Here is a 21,226-nt window from a genome sequence, read left to right as displayed (position 1 = left end):
TATTACGCAGCATTTGCGGTGGGTTGGGAATCGAGACTCATGCAATGGGAAAATATTTACCGTCAATCAAAGCAATCTATTACATGCATATCAACATATTTCATATTTTGACATTGTTTTCAAGATGCAAAGATACATTTATAGTTTGTTACAGCCTTACGTTTTCGTTTCTTCTTTATTTGAATGTCTTTGCGTCCTGCATGGATGTTCTTGCCTTCTGTCCTGCTGCCCTCTCGTCCTACGTGGATGTTCTTGCCTTCTGTCCTGCTGCCCTCTCGTCCTGCGTGGATGTTCTTGCCTTCTGTCCTGCTGCCCTCTCGTCCTGCGTGGATGTTCTTGCCCTCTGTCCTGCTGCCCTCTCGTCCTGCGTGGATGTTCTTGCCTTCTGTCCTGCTGCCCTCTCGTCCTGCATGGATGTTCTTGCCTTCTGTCCTTCTGCCCTCTCTCCCTGCCTGGATGTTCTTGCCAACTGTCCTGGTGCCCTCTCGTCCTGCTCGGATGTTCTTGCCTTCTGTCCTGCTGCCCTCTCGTCCTGCATGGATGTTCTTGCCTTCTGCCTTGGTGCCCTCTCGTCCTGCGTAGATGTTCTTGCCTTCTGTCCTGCTGCCCTCTCGTCCTGCATGGATGTTTTTGCCTTCTGTCCTGGTGTCCTCTCGTCCTGCGTAGATTTTCTTACCTTCTGCCTTGGTGCCATCTCGTCCTGCGTGGATGTTCTTGCCTTCTGTCCTGGCGTCCTGTCGTCCTGCATGGATGTTCTTGCCTTCTGCCCTGCTGCCCTCTCGTCCTACGTGGATGTTCTTGCCAACTGTCCTGGTGCCCTCTCGTCCTGCGTGGATGTTCTTGCTTTCTGCCTTGGTGTCCCCTCGTCCTGCGTAGATGTTCTTTCCAACTGCCTTGGTGTCCTCTCGTCCTGCGTGGATGTTCTTCCCTTCTGTCCTGGTGCCCTCTCGTCCTGCATGGATGTTCTTGCCTTCTGTCCTGGCGTCCTCTCGTCCTGCATGGATGTTCTTGCCAACTGTCCTGCTGCCCTCTCGTCCTGCGTGGATTTTCTTCCCTACTGTCTTGGTTTCTTCTCGTCCTGCGTAGATGTTCTTCCCTACTGTCTTGGAGCTCTTGCGTTCTGTTTGGGTTTTCTTCAGTTCTTTATTGGTGCCAGTACGCCTTGCATTGTTGTCGTTGCATGTGACAATAGTATTGATGCCACTGAGAGGTTTACATCCGCCAATGCAAATCGTTGAGCAAACAACATCTTCACGTATTGAGGTCAAGTCAAAATTACGTGCCATGTCGAGTTTTTCAGTGGACATTGCAATGCCATTACAATCAATGTTTGCGCTCAATACGATAGAGACTGTCGAGACAAGACATAACATGGCTACCTTCATCGTTAATGGCCTGGTCTCAACAAAACCCAGGGTTTTAAGTCATCCAAGAACCACGCATATGCACTGTGTGAAGCACACTGTGAGATGACTGCTTCTTATCAAAGGTGTTCCATGACAGTTTTAAATTTATGAATAATTTGGCAAATCAAATTGATCTGTAAATTGTGTAATAGAATTTTAGACATGCACTTCTATTTTTAAAAATCACATGTAGTACCGTTTATGGAATTCTCACGTCATTTTTTCATAAATGTTTCAAGCCTGGCATCATTAAGAAGCTTGAATACAGATTGAAATGTTTGGGGTTTTTTACATGAAAGTAGAGATTTGAATTTTACAGCCTGATAATATTCAGTTAAGGGAAGTTCAAGTGGGTTATTGAGCAACTAGCCTTATCACCGAGATAAGAAAATCAAATTATAAAAAAAAGCTTCTACAGACTCCGCTAAGATAATTAAGCCTCAGCACTAATAGAAATAACAAAATGGTCCTTAGTGTGTGTCAGGATAATCTACTGCATTATCAGAAACCGGCTAGAGCATTTATAATGCTTTAGTATTGCAGAACCAATATGTATGGAACATCCGGGTTACAATTGGTTTTCAGCAGCAACCCATGCTTGTCGTAAGAGGCGACTAACGGGATCGGGTGGTCAGGCTCGCTGACTTGGTTGACACATGTCATCGTATCCCAATTGCGCAGATCGATGTTCATGCTGTTGATCAATGAGTTCTGTAGTCCAGACTCGATTATTTACAGACCGCCGTCATATCGGAAGTGTTGGCACTCGTAGGTTGTCCAGTCGCCATAAATAAAGCCGGTGAATTTACTTATCATTGAAGTTTTGACAGCAACGTGATTGGCAAAATTCAGGAAAAGCATGCTAAATATGTGGACCTCTCCTTTGAAATGTCTTGCTTGCATCCCATGTACACTGTCGTCAGGCTCCCCATTGTTCTCGGTGCTCTTGGTTTGGTACCTCCTGATCTACCGGGAGCATAACCCTTCTGTAGGGTTTACCGTTCTTGGTTGGTTCGACTAGGCAGCGTTTCCTAAACGAAATCCCATTCGCTGCCTGGGTTGCGTGAAGAAGGGGCAAAGGCCCTGAGCTGATGGTGAGCCTTACCAGCCTGACTGTGCCAGGATCACCCGAACCCTCTCTGCTGTGTACTATTTTAATCTGTTTTATAGAACAATATACACATGCAAAGATGAATTTGTTACTTTTTCGTTTATATCTTCCACTGTAATCGTGGATACCATTGAGTTCTAAAAGGCGTCCTTTCTCAGAGCCCTAACATCTTGCATGGGATTATTGTTTGCTCTGTTTGTGTCCTCAAGTTCTGTGTTGGTGTCTTTGCGTGTTGGTGTCCTTGCGTTTTGTTTTTTTGGTGTCCTTGCTTTCTGTGTTGGTATCCTTGCGTTCTGTGCTGATGTCCTTGCGCTCTGTTTTGGTGTCTTTGCCGTCTGTGTTTTTGTTTTTACCTTCTATGTTGATGTCCTTGTCTTCTGTGCTGATGTCCCATCCTAAATTTGTTGCCCTATTGAGTAAATGTTGATTCCTGTAAATTCTGATTTAAATCAATTTTGAAACAACCCATATATTTTGATATTGTATGTTCAGTACCAGTTAAGAAATAATGGAATAATGCTTAGATGATGTTTACCATGTGAACTTTTTTTAATTTTTAATTTCTTTGTTTGAGGAGCCATGGTCCTGTGTGTGTGTGTGTGTGTGTGTGTGTGTGTGTGTGTGTTGTGTTTATTAGTTTAGTTTATCAGTATAGATCATTAGTATCAATAATTTCTTTAGTACATTTGTGTTTTGTGAATAACGTTGTTAGTTATATTTTTGTTAAACATGTGAATATTTTTTGTACATTTTAAATGTTTAATTGTGACATGTTTTGTGGGAAAAAAGGAAATAAAAGAGGGTGGGGTAACATTGTATGTGATATGTGATTCCTTACATTTAATCTGGGATCCATTCATATACATTGACTACCTACCTATTTGATCAACCAAGACGAGTGTAACAGAATGTTTACAAGTTACAGAGTTGTTGAGTATTCATTTGTTATTTTAGAATTAGTTTTTCCTTTATAGATATCTTACAACCTGTGGGGGCTATTCAGTTCAACGTTTAGGCATGCGCCGTTTATGTGATATGGCCATTTACGGGTACATTTAAATGCTAGAGGCTATTCGCTGTTCCGGCCCGCGTCGTTTTCATGGGGCACGGCCATTGATAACCCTTACACCCTGCCTAAGACTATTCGGTTCAGTGATGGGACATGCGTGGTTTTAAGTGGTTTTACAGTCGCGAGTCGTTACTGGAAACGATGGCTATGATAATTCATTCAACCTGAATTTCAATTCAGACTTAGGCACGCACTGTGAAGGCCCTTGAGAATGAAAACAATTGGTGTAAATAGGCTAAAATGTAAAACAACTCTCCTTTACACGTTGGATTTCCAGTGAAATTGTACCTTGTAGGAGAGAGTTTGACACAGTCTGAACCAATTCGTGTCGTCATATTATGCGATGTGAACTCGGTAATGTCAGATGGCGTTGTGATGGTATTCAAAGTTGAAGCATCCTTTTATAGTCTTATATAAAACCGGATTAAACCGGATCATACCTTCCAGAATATTCTGCGTAATGAGGGTCTGTGACCTGAGGTCATAGATTCCAGACGTTTCTGTATAATGAGGTCAACTACCTGTGTCATGAGTCATAGATTCCAGAACGTTCTCCGTCATCGTGATGAGGTCCACACACAGAACTTCTCTCATCGTCATCGTGATGAGGTCTGTGTCATGAGTCATAGGTTCCAGAACTTTCTCCGTCATCGTAATGAGGTCACACACCTGTGTCATGAGTCATAGGTTCCAGAACGTTCTCCGTCATCGTGATGAGGTCACACACCTGTGTCATGAGTCATAGGTTCCAGAACGTTTCTCCGTCATCGTGATGAGGTCACACACCTGTGTCATGAGTCATAGGTTCCAGAACGTTCTCCGTCATCGTGATGAGGTCACACACCTGTGTCATGAGTCATAGGTTCCAGAACTTTCTCCGTCATCGTGATGAGGTCACACACCTGTGTCATGAGTCTCCGTCATCGTGATGAGGTCACACCTGTGTCGCGTATTCTCCGTGGTTCATAGGTTCCAGAACGTTCTACGTCATCGTGATGAGGTCACACACCTGTGTCATGAGTCATAGGTTCCAGAACTTTCTCCGTCATCGTGATGAGGTCACACACCTGTGTCATGAGTCATAGGTTCCAGAACTTTCTCCGTCATCGTGATGAGGTCACACACCTGTGTCATGAGTCATAGGTTCCAGAACGTTCTACGTCATCGTGATCAGGGGCTGACCTTCATTATGGGGTCATAGGTTCCAGAAGAGTCTAATACTCTGCATAATGAGGTGACGCAGGTGTTTAATTAGGTCACCCAGGTACATGATTTAAAAAACTTTCTGTCTCAATACCCAGGTATACAACAAACAGGCTGCATGGCTGTTTGGTCCCCAGGGAGTTGAAAAGTATCCGAAAGTACAATAGTGTTATGACCGGGGATAGTAATGTAGGTAGCGCCGTGAGGAGGCAATGTGCCTGGATATAAGCGCCATATTAGGGGACTATTACTATCCACCGGCTGGACTTCCGGAGTATATTTAACAAAATAGGTTCAAATACTCCATTGATACTTAAATATTACGACGTTTCTTTTGCCTTTCAGTATATATACCTCTCATGGCAAATGGGGGACACTGTTCCTTTCCACCAACAGTGTGCCGACAATGATCCCAAACTTCAAAAATCATTTCATTGAGGAGTTGCAATTAAGTATAATTATAAGCCACTATGAAGAAAGTATATGTAGGCACTTTTTGACCAGAAATGTCCATTCTTCAACATAATCAAATCATAAGTGTTAAAGGTATTCAGCAACATTAAGTCGCTTGAAAGGTCATATGTCTCCTGACCTAAATGCTATAGGGAAAGCGGGTAAAGCATTTGTGTGTCACGTCAAAGTAAGTGAGTGAGTTTAGTTTTACGCCGCACTCAGCAATATTCCAGCTATATAGCGGCGGTCTGTAAATAATCGAGTGTGGACCAGACAATCCAGTGATCAACAGCATGAGCATCGATCTGCGCAATTGGGAACCGATGACATGTGTCAACCAAATCAGCGAGCCTGACCACCCGATCCCGTTAGTCGCCTCTTACGACAAGCATGGGTTACTGAAGGTTCATTCTAACCCGGACCTTCACGGATGTCACGTCAAAGACTCCACATGGCTACAATGTGTGAAGCCTATTTTAGGCGTCCCCGCCGTGTTATTGCTGAAATTTTTTTCTTAAAGCAGTGTAAAACCATACTCACTCTCTTACCTAAATGCTACAAGTATACAACAAAGTTGAAATCCTATCTACTCCTTAAATATTTCTCATTGCCGCTGATCATAGGAAGCGTGATATGAAAACCTGTCTCTAAATGTTTTTCATGTAACATAACATAACCATCACGAAAACTCTCTTCTATGACACGAATCTGCAATTTTGAAGGCGAGATGCAAATATCAGAAAATGAACATTTGCGTTGTTATTCAGAGTAAAGAAAATTCAAACAAAGAGATGATCTAAAATTCCATGTGAGAACATTCTACCGACCGGATTTACACTTTAAAGTACTAGCATAATTTTATCTCAATCGATTTGGTAAAAAATTGCAGATATTATATTTTAACAGAAAACAATTTAAGATCTTCATAAACATTTGGGTTTTTTTATTCTGATATGAATTTGTAATGTCTCTTATTTACCAAAAATATTTAGAAAATGTGAAATATTCACGTACTGGATACAAAGGATGCAAAAACATTCCTAAATTTTCACTTCAGTGAGTATGGTTTTTGGCCGCCAATATTCCAGCAGTATCACGGCGGGGTACACAAGAAAATGGGATTCACACATTGTGCCCATGTGGGGAATCGAATCCGGGTATTCGGGGTGACGTGCGAACGCTTGCACCACAAGGTGCACAATATATATAAATCACACACACACACACACACACACACACACACACACACACACACACACACACACACACATTAATACTTACATTTGATGTTACCGAGTTACTGACTCTTTCAAGTGTTTATTTACACCATTCCAACAATCTAAATGGTTTAACATCCGCCAAGTCTGAAAACAAGTGACATAATTCACATCTGTGTTTGGTGTAAATGCCCCTCTTTTTGTGACAGAAATAATGTCCGAAGTAATACCCTATTTCACCCTTACCATACGTACCTGAATTGTGTCAGGTGAACCACTGACTAGCCTTTGCATGTGTTTATGATTTGTGGGGACAGTGGGGCAGGATACCATCACCTTTCGTAAACAGGTAGTATCCTGACTTTGTTAGTGATTCAAAAACACGTCCTCATGAGTGAGCGTGAGTGAGTTTAGTTTTTCGCCGCACTCAGCAATATTCCTGCTCTATGGCGGCGGTCTGTAAGTATGCGATGTCGATGGAATCGCACAATTTGACGAGGGTTTCTTCTGATTTTTTTAAGACCGCCTCTGTGGTGTAGTGGTTAGAGCGTGCGCCCGGAGAGCGGAAGGTTGCGGGTTCGATCCCCGACCGCCTCATACCAAAAGGCGTTAAAATATGGTACTTGTTGGTCCCTGCCTGGCTCTCGGCATCAATGGGTACAACAAGGACTGGTCGGCTCGGAGTCAGTATAATGTGTCTGAGTGGGGTATTCATGCTTCCCTGCGGCATGGTATCTCAGTGGGCTAGCACTATAAAACTAGTCTGGGCTAGTACAAGCAGCCGCACATACACATACACACGCATGCACGTCGTCATATGAGCGAAATATTCTCAAGCACGCCGTTAAACCCATTTTCACCTCACCTCTGATTTTTTTAGAGAGTTTCAACATTTTTGTGCTGTTCAAGTATGCTTATTACAGACCTCGTGTTGGTTTCCCATTCCCAAGACAGCAATTAAAATAGATATTAAATAATGATATCAGGTGTATAAGTCAGTCACAAAGGTGACTAACACAGCACTACCGATTGTTTAAGAAAAGCAAGATTTATGGATGTCAATTTCTCTATTGTGCATAATACGTTTCGGAGTGTATCACCTGATGAAACGTCGTGTTATTCACAATAGAGAAGCTGACATCCATAAATCTTGCCTGTCTAATGCATTCCACTTCTAAATGCCCTTCAAAGATTTGAGCACCAATTGTTGTTGTTTTTTGCAAATAACAAAAGAAGTTAACATGTAAGAGTCTTACGGTTTAATGAGGATCCTTGGTTCATTTGTAACATATCACATACAAAATGGTGCTTGACAGAATTATCCTTTATTAAGAAACGATACCACAAAATTCCCCATTCGTTTCTTTACCTCTAACATGATATATTATGTATTACAAAAATTATATTTTGCATGGTAAAATGAATTGGAGGAGAGTGTGTAACAATTTGATTGGTTGAGAAATGGGATTAAATCCGTTTTTTCTTTATCCGAATTTCAAAACAATAGCATACATTAATTTTTTGTTGTTAGGTCACCTGGGAATATGTTAACACGTCAAGCATCCAGTTCGCGACATCCCTTCCAAATGCTACATTTGGGCATAAACTCCTAGAACCCAGTGACACATTATGTTTAACTCTCCATGCATTTACAGCTGTTCCGGGGCGGTGGGGTAGCCTAGTGGTTAAAGCGTTTGCTCGTCCATCCGAAGACACGGGTTCGATTCCCCACATGGGTACAACGTGGGCCCATTTCTGGTGTCCCCCGCCGTGATATTATCCAGTCTAAGTAAACTTAGGCTCAGTATTTTTCGTTACACTGCTATACTGAGTCTAACAAAACCTTGTAGAAGGTCGCGTCAGCTAACCTTTGAGCGACCTGTGACCGTCCAATCAAACGCGAAACGGCCGAACGGATTTAACCAATCAGACAACGACTACTTGTTAGGGTTCGGCGGGACTTACAAAACGGTTTTTGAATTTTCTCTTCCCTGGTCGCTGACACTGATCTATCACCAAACGAAAATCCGCATAAAACACAGATATGTGACCTGCAGTATATACGCTTATGGGTTTCTAATAACATGGTTACTATTTGCTTATATTTTCGCAAGATGACATCCTTTAATATTGACAGAAACGCTATTTTCAGCGACTGTTTACTCATTGCGTGTATCACTCGGAAGCGATCGTGCGGCAAATAGCATTCGGAATCGTTCGAGTGTTTTAGGTAAAGCTTCAACGGTATGTGCGAATGTTAACTTTCGCGATTTGGTAAGTTGTGTTCTGATTGGTCAGTCCAAAAGGTTAGCTGACGCGACCGTCTACAAGGTATTGTTAGACTCAGTATAGCAGTGTAACGAATAGTACTAAGCCTAAGTTTACTTAGACTGTGATATTATTGGAATATTGCTAAAAGCGGCGTAAAACTAAACTCACTCACTCACTACAGCTGTTCCAGCGGCCGATTTCTTCCATACAACAGATGGCCCGGGTGTTATCGTACACACACTCTCTTGCCATGTGTCCATAAGTGACCTTGGCCACGTTCACGGTTAGCTTTCGGAACATCCAGAAATGCGCGTTTGGAAAGGATGCAGGTGTTAAATACATTCCAAAAATCGAATGATTTACAGAAAAACTCTTTCAAGCTTAGACATGATCGCTCACAATCTTCTAATGTTATATGCAGAATTTCTTTGTCGTTGTAGCCAATGATTCTCTTTCCTTTCTTCAGTTTCATCTTCTTTTTGTACCTTGAACAGCCTGAAACAAAAGTAATAACGGCTAGTCTATCATTTCCGTACACCACAACACTTCGTCACGCCCAGTGGCTAAAGCGTTCGCTCGTCACGCCGAAGGCCCGGGTTCGATTCCTCACATGGGTACAATGTGTGAAACCTATTTTCTGGCGTCCCTCTCCCCCATATTACAGAAGTAAATATACGCAGTATTCCTCTCACTAAATTTGGTGACAATATACATTGATATACCTCTGTCTAAAAAAGATCAGAAAGTAAGTGAAAAATTAAAGCAAATGTCATCTGAAATATTAAATGCCTGACCTCTTCATAGATGGCATCATTGTAACATGTTGGGGTATGACTTGTTGGCAGAAAGCAAGCTTCCCCAGCACTATTGTAACCCCTCCTTACAATTATTATTCCACATGATTCTTTGTGGGACACACACCACACCACACCACACCACACCACACCACACCACACCACACCACACACCACCCCACCCCACCCCGTGAAAAAACATAAACCTTTAACGATGTCGATGTGTGTGTGTGTGTGTTTATTCAGTAAGGGGGCCACCGGCCCATTATACACAAACATATCAGAAGGGTTAGGATATAACATGAAGCGCCATAAAAGTGACGAAAGGGAAACAGAGGTGTAATTGTAAACAGAGGTGAGGTGACGTGAAATTGAGTAATTAACGTCGTGTTAGAGAATATTTCGCTCATATGACGACGGGTAATTGTAGACAGAGATGTGGACACAAGAACAGCATGAAGCAAAATATTTCGTACGTTTCTTCTTAGCTAGCTATAGAAGGATATATTTAGCAAGGTTGTTTATAACAAATATTATTTTGAGAACAAAACAGTAGGGCTAACTTTTTTTCAGAGGGATGTACATGATAAAAACGAGGTATGAAAAATGCACAGTACACTAAGATCAAGATTAAATTGGCGTATCAGATTAAGCTTCGAAGAGATGCCCCCAAAACATGATAAATATGTTATAGCCTTACCTTTTCGCTTCTTCTTCTCCCGAATGTTTGATGATCCTGCATTAGAACCAGTGCGTCCTACGTGCGCGTCCTTGCGGTCTGCGTGCTGGCGACCTGCCAGTGCGTCTCTCCGTGATGCGTGGCCATCGCTGCGTAATACATCTTTGTCTTTCAGTGAGGCATGGCTGCCGCTGTTTTCTGTTTCTGCATCTTTCCGTGATGCGTGGCTGCCGCTCTGTCCTGTTTCTGCATCTTTCCGTGAAGCGTGGCTGCCGCTCTGTCCTGTTTCTCCGTATTTCCGTGATGCGTGGCTGCCGCTGTGTCCTGTTTCTGCATCTTTCCGTGAAGCGTGGCTGCCGCTCTGTCCTGTTTCTCCGTATTTCCGTGATGCGTGGCTGCCGCTGTGTCCTGTTTCTGCATCTTTCCGTGAAGCGTGGCTGTCGCTCTGTCCTGTTTCTGCATCTTTCCGTGATGCGTGGCTGCCGCTCTGTCCTGTTTCTCCGTATTTTTGTGAGGCGTGGCTGCCGCTGTTTCCTGTTTTTGCGTTTTTCGTGATGCCTGGCTGCTGTTGTGTCCTAGGTTGGTGTCGTTGCAGGTGACAATTGTATTGATGACACCATGATGTTTACATTTACTAATGCAAATCGTCGAGCACACAACATGTTTTCGTATTGCAGTCAAGTCGAAATTTTGAGACAATTCAAACTTTGCAATTGTCATTTCTTCACCATTACAATCAAAATATGAACTTAAAACTACTGGGAGAGTCGTAACCAAACCTAAAAACATAACTACATTTGACTGCATCCTTACATATGAGCGAAATATTCTCAACTCACTTCACCTCACACCAAATGCCAGGGATAAAACTACGCCGAAAGCCGCACTTGCCCTGTTTGAGATAAAAAAAAAAGAAGACGAAAGCTCATTTCGTTTCTGGCTGTCACAGTCCCTGAGTGGTGCAATAATTGCTTTTTATGGACAATTTTGTAATCGTTTCACATTTATTAATAATTTGTAGTACTAAGTTATCTTTAAAACTTGTAATAGAATTTAACCCATGCTCGTTTTAATCAATAACATTCTAACGGATTACCTTTTATAGAATTGTGACGCCATTTTCAAATAAATTATTCAAGTTTGGTATCAATAGAGCTATTGAGTAAAGGGTGAATTGTCTGTGATTTGATCATTTTACATCAAATGAGAGATTCTTTGTTATTTTACAGTCTGATAAATTCAGTTAAGGGATTTTAAAATAGTTATTTAGGAACTACCAACATTATTATAATCGCGATGGGGAATTATTAAAGAATATTTTTGTGGACACCTTAACGTATTTCTTAAGTTTGTCAAGTTTTCTTTGAAATGTAATTGAAATGTAAATCAGTATTGCTGATGCATATGCTCTTGTCAGTTGTTACAGAGTCTATTACAGAGTTGTTACAGAGTCTATTTATATCATTTGTTACTGTTTGCTGTGTGAGTTGTGAGTTTAGTATCACGCCGCTTTTAGCAATATTCCAGCAATATCATGGCGGGGGACACCAGAAATGAGCTTCACACGGAATGTTTTAAATGTGGTGATATGCAGTTAGAAACCGTGGACAAGACAGTACCGTTACCTCGGACCTACGCTGAACGAGTTCTGAGGTTTAAGTGTTACCGCGAAGTAGGTTGCACAGTCCACAAATAGTCATAGCTAAATGCAAGTCCCTTGGTGATGTAAGATTCACAGTGTTCCATAAACTCTACGATAACTTAGTGTTGACCGCCTCCGTGGTGTAGTGGTTAGAGCGTCCGCCCGGAGAGCGGAAGGTCGCGGGTTCGATCCCCGACCGCGTCATACCAAAAGACGTTAAAATATGGTACTTGTTGGTCCCTGTCTGGCGCTCGGCATTAATGGGTACAACAAGGACTGGTTGGCTCGGAGTCAGTATAATGTGTCTGAGTGGGGTATTCATGCTTCACTGCGGCGTGGTATCTCAGTGGGCTAGCACTATAAAACCAGCTTAAGTCTGGGCTAGTACAAGCAGCAGCACATACACATACACACGCATGCACGTCGTCATATGAGCGAAATATTCTCAAGTACGACGTTAAACCCAATTTCACCTCACCTCACTTAGTGTCACCTGTTATCACTTACGGAGCAGCTGTCTTGGGACTTCAAGAGTACTCATGTGTTATTGCAGTACAGAACAGGGCGTGCAGGTTCTACCTGGGAGAGGGCAGATACACACCAACTGACGCGGTGCTCGGTGAACTGGGATGGGTACCCGTCAGTGTAACAGAGAAGATTGTGTTAGACAGTGGCGTAGATATATGACTATTGACGAATCACGCCTCAACAAAAAGACTTTTAATTGGTCAGAGAAACGTGCATCTCCAAGTTGTAAACACTGGAATTTTAAAGTGTATAAATTACTTAATGAATGTTCATGCGATTACGAATCGGACCCCCTTTCAGTGACAGCTATACGGACTATTGAGGACACCCTGTTTAGAAAACACAAGTCGGAGTGGACTGAAAGAATAAACAAGAATACGGGAAAGCTGGGGACATACAAGACCATCAAGAAAAACCTCGAAATTATACATTGTGTCAGAGACAGTATACCCGGAATATTCAGAAGTGTTGTGGCAAAGTTTAGACGTGGGGTAAAGCCAATACGACTTGAGACTGGCCGATACGAAGGACTACCAGTAGATGAGCGAACATGTTCCATTTGTCAGAATGGAGTCACTGTGGAAAGTGAGCATCATGTATATTTACACTGCCCTTTTCATGATGATCTTAGAAGAACCCTTTTTGTAGAACGGTTTTAATCTTTTACCAGGTGCAGGGACGTTCTCAGTGCTTTTTAACCTTACAGAGTTGTTTTCTTTCATGTGCCAAAACATGTTATAATATTTTCCGCAGACGTAGATGGTGTTTGTTTTAATAGTTTTTACATTTTTTATCTCTGGAACATCCTCGATAATCTCCAGGATATACGTTACGATCACTCTCCACTATACCCTGGATGCATCCACGGCTTGGGGTGATGATTTTATTACCTCCCTTGGCTGGCTTTTAATCCAGTCAGGTGCCTACGCTGGGAAGTTGAGCGTACCAATCACAACTCACTTTCGCTTCTTAAATTATCTAACCGTTTAATGTTGGGAACACAATTGATGCAGAGGTACTCTGAAAGAACCAGAAGGAGTTCTGTTATATATTCTTTTAAAGTTTCAGATCTGTCAATTTGTCTTTATTATTTCCAAAAAAATCTGAGTGGCGCTGCGAACAAACCTTCGCGACTGCGACCGCTATCCTTGTTGACACTGGCAAGCTCGGTTGTAACGGCGGCTTAGCTGATTGGCTACTGTGATAATGCGGAGCCAGTCAAGGGAGGTTATTAAATCATCGCCCCAAGCCGTGGATACATCCAGGGTATAGTGGAGAGTGATCGTAACGTATACCCTGGAGATTATCGAGGATGTCTCTGGAAGAGTGGAAGTACAAACATGAGGTGTCAGTGTAATTTATTTTACACGTTTGTATTCTTTTAAAAGTGGTTCTATTTTGCCTTTTAGTCTCTCGTAATTCCTATGGAATGGCTTGTACATATTTTATCGCATTTTCATTACTTTCTATTATATATTTTGTATGTACGAGGTGCGACTCTAATAAATTATCTATCTGTCTCGCTATCTATCTATCCATGGTTTTCGGCGTGACGAGCGAACGCCTTAACCACTAGGCTACCCCACTGCGCCTGCTGTTTGCTTTAAAACGCGCGCACGCATGCATGCACGCACGCACACACACACACACACACACATACATACATACATACATGGGTACGCGTGTTTTTTCAGTGTCATAACATACATGTTGGAGAAACGTTACTTGGACAATCCTACCGTGGCCTATCAATATCTTGCTCGAAATTGTTTTACAAGGCGACCGTATACGAAACGTGGTGGCAGGCTATACTAAGTACTGTGCGGTATGGCATAACATAGGTTTTCCGCCTACCTTAATCTCTGGGGCTGCATTTTCACTTTGGTGAAACTATAACCTTTGACGGTTGATTATAAAATTCATAACATTGCAATGTTAAGCCCAATTACAGTGAAAATTTCATAACTTTCTGAAGAAAGGTCGTGGTAGTCATGTTAAACTTTACAGAAATCATAGCTAAGATGATTCATGCGATGTTTTAGTTCGTGGGCCATGTCGTGTCGTGGGTGGTGTCGAAAAAGCAGTAGCTGGATCAAACGTCAAAATATTCCAGTACATATCACTTCAATTCGAACTATGATCAATAGCAATTCTTCTCAGTAGCTGGGATCGTTCGTGTAAAGCCCCATTGGCCTTAAAAAGAAAATGCAAAAGCTACAAGAACGGACGGACAGACGGACACACAGACAGTTGTCAATTCGACACGATTAAAAATGCATCCTGATTAAAAATGCATCCTGTTTAACAGGCTTGCCCATATAGTTACATTTTCCAACGGGTAACAATGGCCTGTTGCGCTAACTGTAACATGCATATATTGTGAACTTGCCCATGGCAAAAATCCACGAATATAATATTGAATCTAATGCAAGAGATTTAGCGGGCAAATTATTAATAGGTCATATCAGTCTAGATCTTGATATACAAATGAGGCCGGTTGCTCAAAACTTGGAGAAGGACAATCAAGCCAAGTACGTGGTTAGATCCATCCCACTTTTTAAAACCCACGGACCACCGGGATGATCATACCCAAGGGAGGCAACTCTGCACCGCGAACAGCCCCAGACGACTGGACTACAAAGGGAGGCAACTCTGCACCGCGAACAGCGAGCCTCAGGCGACTTCGCCACAAGGGAGGCAACTCTGCACCGCGAACAGCGAGCCCCAGACAACTGGGCCACCCGTTTCCCATTTACAATAGTGAACAATTGAGTAAATTAACCAAGTAGTCTGTACAGATCTGAACCGATCAACCATATCTTCAGTATACCGAGAGAAACATTTACGGTCCGAGTAATGCTGTTCTGTGTAGAATTTAGAGTTATGTCCCTTTACAGAAGACAGGACGTAGGTCTGGAAGGGAATCAAGACAACAACACAACATATTCCCGGATCACACTTGCCACACTTTCAAGTTGAACGAACGTTCTTTATCTTGATGTTTGTCTCTCAGGAGTTAACAACTGGGCAACTGAAACTGAAGATCATTATTCGTTAAGCACTGATTCTCTAGTGATAGACTATGACGGACTCTGAAACTACAAGGGACCCGTGCGACGACTACATGGCCGACGACGTCTCTGTCATCAGTGACACAACGCATGGAACAGATGATGTCACATCGCCGTCAGCGTGGGCAGGTCTGAAAGGGTAAGCTGTTCGGGACCGTGCATAATGTATGGCTAGTGGGGTTGATGGTGATTTGAGGTGGGTGGGGTGTCACCCATTATATTCTGGGGAGGTTTGGGGATCATCAATTTTGTACACATACAATTTTGTACTAGGGGGTGGTCATTGGTATTGTACATGACATTCTGGGAGGGGGATCACTTACTATTGTACATGCCTCTCCATAAAAATCATCATCACACCCCTAGCTATAAATTATGAACAGGTCCCTTTGTGTGAGATAGAATCAGTGGCAAGAAAATGCAAAATCAGTTGATGGAATAGCCCGGGTCAGCATGCAGGGAGCATCACAGAAAATGTTTGCCACCCATTTATCAGAACTTTAAAAAATACAGTTTATATATTATACCTTAAGTAAACTTATTGCACATATTGACTTAATGAATATTGGTGGCTCTTCTGTCTGGGGGGTGACTTTAAGTAATGCTGGATTCCATTTGGGTGAAAGGTAAAAACATATTCTGAAAGTTAACTGTTATTTCTGGTCCACTAGCCTCAGTTTTACAACATAGCAAAACCCTTTAAAATTGCTAATTTCTACTATTGCTAATTTCTACTATACTTGTCTTGGACCATCCTAGTGAAGACGTGAGGATGACCCATTTGTGTTGATCAATGCTCATGATGTCAGTCACAGGTTTGTGTGGTCCAGACTCAATTATTAACAACCACCCTTATATATGGCTGGAATATTAAAGAGTGAGACCTCAAACAACCAATAAAGAAAAATATAGGATGTGGATTGTTACCTCTGATATTCCTGATGGGCTATTTGGGAGTCCCGGCAATAGTTTCCCAAAGACAAGTGACCTTACTTTGTGTTGTTTTTATCTTTAAGATTGATGAAATCTCTACCAAGGAAAAGAGAGTGCTTCCACAGCCCCACCAACCAAGGTATGACCTATGACATGCTCAGTCAGAGAAAGCAGGTTCTGAAGGCTGAACAAATACTATTACAGTGGAAACCGCCTAAGTAAAGACCGGCTTTAACTAAACAGACCTGATAAGTAAACACTTTTCCTTGGTCCCGCAAATTTCTTCATTAATTATGACTATTAGAGTCCTGTTAACTAAACTTGGATAAGTAAACAATACCGCTTAACTAAACGTATTCTCACAGTCCCTGGAATTAAATTACTTAACAAAAGAGACTGGATAACTAAATTAGCGATCACCACATAATCCGACATGAGGGGCGCGTGTCAGTCTCCAGTTAGGAAGCCAGCCCTGATAAGTGGTTCATTGATACATATACATACATATACATGCATATGGTTGTCATTTTTGCAGATTTTATATAGGTTTGGATAAAAATAATACCTGATAAGTAAACAATTTTGGCGAGTCCCTTGGAATTTTACTTATCAGGTTTCCAGTTGGTTCTCAGTATGTATATGTGTGACAGTGTGGCTGTGATAGGCAAAGAGTATAGGTAGCACAGCCCTGTACTGGGTTACCTCCCATAATTGTTGTAAGATTCATTGATTATATGTATAAACCAGAATGAACCAAACTCCAAGCTGTCACAGAAAGTGGGTATGTTATTCCATCACAGCTGTAGGGCATAATCCATAAAAAAGGGACAAATAATAAACTATCAGGTAATTTGTCGTATAATTAATTTGATATTTGCAGATTCTAAAATGATTCCTTGTTTGTGTTTGAAGACAGTTGATGTTGAATTAAAGGTACAATGCACAATTTAAAAATTTGACAAAACATTTACTATTATTAACTTCATTACATGAAGAAACATTGTCAAAGACATAAATGAGAGGGGCTATTTATTCTCATCTAATCAGTGCCCTACATGACCAGGGGAAACCTAAGGCTTACTGCTGTACCAGTTGATTCCAGGTGTATCATTAAATCTTCACCATGTAGTATTAAGCGTTCTATTTTCTTGATCTGTGTACAAAACCAAATTGACCTTAACTTCAATGAAGTGGTTGAAAAAGATAATGTAGATAATTCCAACACTCACCACCTGCCATGGTCCATCAAAATCTCTAAAATCATGAAACAAAGAGTTTTGTTATATCAAAGCAAGACAAAATCATTTTGACCACTCCTTTCAATGATCAGCACAGCCTGTACCCTGTCTTTAATGAAGTCAGCACAAACTCTTCAGGCCTCTTGCACAGTACTGAAAATAATTTTATTCCCATGTGAATAAAAAATTACAAAATCATGTACACAATTCTTGAGTCAAATATGTCAAATAATCATCATTATCATCATCATCATCATCATCATCATCATCTATGCTTCATGTGATATGCTGTTATGTCCTACTCTGCAGGAGATTGCTCACCAATTATTCCCAGTCAAAACAGAACTCAAAACTTGGTAAGTTATTACTATATGTTACATGCATGCAGGGATTTACCTTGAGTCCTGCATTTGAGGGTCCCTGGGACTCATGATTAGAATTTTCAGGGGTCCTGGACAACAAAATGGGGGTCCCAGAAACTTAAATATTATTTTTGATACCATTATTGTATTGTGTATCATGATCAACACATTATTTGTTACAGTAATTAAATTGCAAATGATACCATAACCCAGCAAGTAGCAAACTCAGTGATAACGTATTGTTACTTGGTTGGAATTTTTACAAAAGTATTTAGACTTTTCTTCGTCCCTGTGGATGCGCTAATAAATTTCATTTGCATCCATTGTCAATTTTTATGAGTACAGGATGCAGGAATTCGCTTCCTGTGATCCATGAAACAGATGTTCTTTATAGATGGAAGACAGTATTGTTCAGGCTTAATTTGATGTGGCACTTCAAAATATTACTCAGTTACATGACAAGCTTGTTTAGTGTATTAATACTTTCTGATGCAGTCAGTGCAAGGAACAAATAAGTGTACAAGTATCTATTGTCTTTCACTGCTTCGTAAAAATTGCCGCAAACTGCCACTCTTCAATACTCTCACAATATAGTTAAGAAATTTGTTTGCCTCAGGGTTGGAGTGAGTATGGTTTTACGCCGCTTTTAGCAATATTCCAGCAATACCATGGCGAGGGACACCAGAAATGCGGTTCACATATTGTACCCATGTGGGGAATCGAACCCGGGTGACGAGCAAATGCTTTAACCACTAGGCTACCCCACCACCCCCTTAGGGTTGGAATTCATACAGTGTTTTGAACCTCCACATATATTTTACAAAATATAAGTTCAAATCTTGTATTGTTTTTGTTTTCTAGATTTATTTTAAAATATCTTTAAATTTGGCCTTTAAATTGATACCCAGAAGCCAAAACAATGTTGAATCAGTGTCATGCTCCAACCATGAAAAAGTGTTGTGTTTTTTTTTAGTTTTTAATTTGAAGTGATGTTAAAATATCAGCATAATATATCTGTTTGAAACAATGCATATGTTATTTAAAAGTTATAGTGAATTTATGATAATATGAAATGTTGAATTACAGATTACTTTTAATGGTTGAAAATTGTTATATTTGGACCTATTTTCAAAAGTCCAAAGTCAGTGTTGAAACAATAATTTGCCAACAAATTAGTAACCTGACCAAATGTTCATATTGAAACAGTGCCATGTGCCTGCAAGGTATCTTCTTCCAACATGTATCTATGGTCCGTTTGGCTCAAAAGCTGACCGATGAATTGCAATGTAACTCGAAAACTAATATAATAAACATAAAATACTCAATGAAACACTGATCATAATGAAAACATCAGACCAACTCTGTGAGGTTTTTGCAGAATTTATGTCCTAAAAATAAAAAAGTTGTTAAACAAACTATCATTCAGATATTGACACAGTTCACTATTTGTTACGAGGGAGGAGTGCAGAGAAAGGGACAGCCGGGTGTGCAAGAAAGGCTGGAGACAGCACAGCACAGATTAATGAATCAATAACTTTGTCGGTACTTGTGCACGTGCTTCTCTAACACCTGGCTGTCCCTTTCTCGGCACTCCTCCCTCGTAACAAATAGTGAACTGTGTCAATATTTTAATGATAGTTTGTTAAACAACTTTTTTAATTTTAGGACATAAATTCTGCAAACAAATCACAGAGTTGGTCTGATGTTTTGATTATGATCAGTGTTTCATTGAGTATTATATGTTTATTAGTTTTTGAGTTAGATTGCAATTCATCTGTCCGCTTTTGAGCCAAATGCACTATTGTAAGATGCTTACTCACTGCTAATGTTTTTCAGAGTGGGGATGCTCAGCAAGATGACTGGATGTCTGATAATGAGTCTGTGATGTCCACATCACTGCTCACCGTCAAGGGGAGGCTCTCAAAACCAAGGGACACAACTCCAAATCACACACTCTGAAGATAATAACCACAGAGTTAATTCCCTTGCTCTGTTGACTTCTGATAAGTCAAATCACCCATTCAGTCAGGACAATACAGAAAATGTTACATATGCCGATGAACAGGTTCATTCCTTCAGTGTTCCAACAAAATCTCCTGGACTCTCAAAGCTGGAAGAACGAACTGACAGAAAGCATCAAAGAAAAGCCCCAGAAGTTAATTACACACAGATATTGGATGAGATCTTTCGAAGCAAAGTAACTCTGCCACAGCGTGGACCAAAAATTCCACCTGTAGGAGATTTTCATAGAAAAGGTGACTCTGTACCAACACAGCATAGTTCAAATGAGTGCTTGGAAATCAGTGTGTCTGAAAAAATGGATTCTGCGTCTGCTTCAAGTTCTCAGCTTTCTGATTTACTATTGAGTGAGAAATGTGTGAAACCATCACCTCGACGAATTGAGAGTGATGTTGATGATCCAGAATCCAATTATTCTGTTATTAATAGAGAAACACGAGTCATGTTTGTTCCTCCCAAAGTAATAACACCATCAACAGGTGAAGCGATCCCTCTCAGTAATCTGACTCAGAAGACTTGCAGCAGATCACACTGGGACACCAACATGGAATTGACAAGACTCAAATTGATGAAAACTTGCAGGGTCAAATACTAACTGAAACTGCTGTTTGGAAGCAGCCTCCATCAATCCATCAACTCCCAGTGTCTCAGATGACTTTGAAGGATCTGCCTGCCCACGAACAGCTTGTGTCTCCGCCAACTCAGGAGAAGATGTACACCAATGAACACTCAGCATCTCAGCTGACACAGGAGGAACTGTCTTTCCAACAACACACAAAGAATGAGGATGACCTCTCTACTCACCTAGAACCAATGCCAAAGATGACTATTGAGGATCTGTCCACCTATCAACATCCAATATCCCAGCTACCAGAGTTCGACCTGTCTACCCATCAACAGCCCTTATCCCAGCTGTCACAGGTCGACCTGTCTACCCATCAACAGCCCTTATCCCAGCTGTCACAGGTCGACCTGTCTACCCATCAACAGCCAGTATCTCCACTGACTCAGGAAGAGCTATCTACCCAACTGCTAGACTTCATTGTGGAGTTCACCCAAATGTCCAGTACATCATCTGGAATAGGTCCATCAGGATCCGGTCCAGAAAGGTTGCTGGAATCCCTCCCAGAACACCAAAATATCTCTTCTCCCGATGAACTATTACATAAAAATGAAACTTCAGAGAAAATACTTTACCCAAATCAGGAAACTTCAAGCATGTCCGTACAA

At 41.3% G+C, this 21,226-nt stretch overlaps 1 protein-coding gene across 1 annotated transcript; it reads left to right on the top strand.

Moving 5' to 3' along the window:
* The first annotated feature begins 15,281 nt into the window (after positions 1-15,281).
* On the top strand, positions 15,282-19,936 carry LOC124256253. The gene is made up of 4 exons (XM_046690218.1): positions 15,282-15,583; positions 16,461-16,516; positions 17,925-17,971; positions 19,814-19,936. The coding sequence occupies exons 1-4, from the start codon at positions 15,456-15,458 to the stop codon at positions 19,934-19,936; spliced, it is 354 nt and encodes a 117-aa protein (XP_046546174.1). The 5' UTR covers positions 15,282-15,455.
* The last annotated feature ends 1,290 nt before the right edge of the window (positions 19,937-21,226 follow it).

The sequence above is a fragment of the Haliotis rubra genome, unplaced genomic scaffold (genome assembly GCF_003918875.1).
Source record: "Haliotis rubra isolate DU_JTF1 unplaced genomic scaffold, ASM391887v1 Scf621, whole genome shotgun sequence".
Classification (NCBI taxonomy): domain Eukaryota; kingdom Metazoa; phylum Mollusca; class Gastropoda; order Lepetellida; family Haliotidae; genus Haliotis; species Haliotis rubra.
This window is presented reverse-complemented; position numbering and strand designations above follow the sequence as displayed.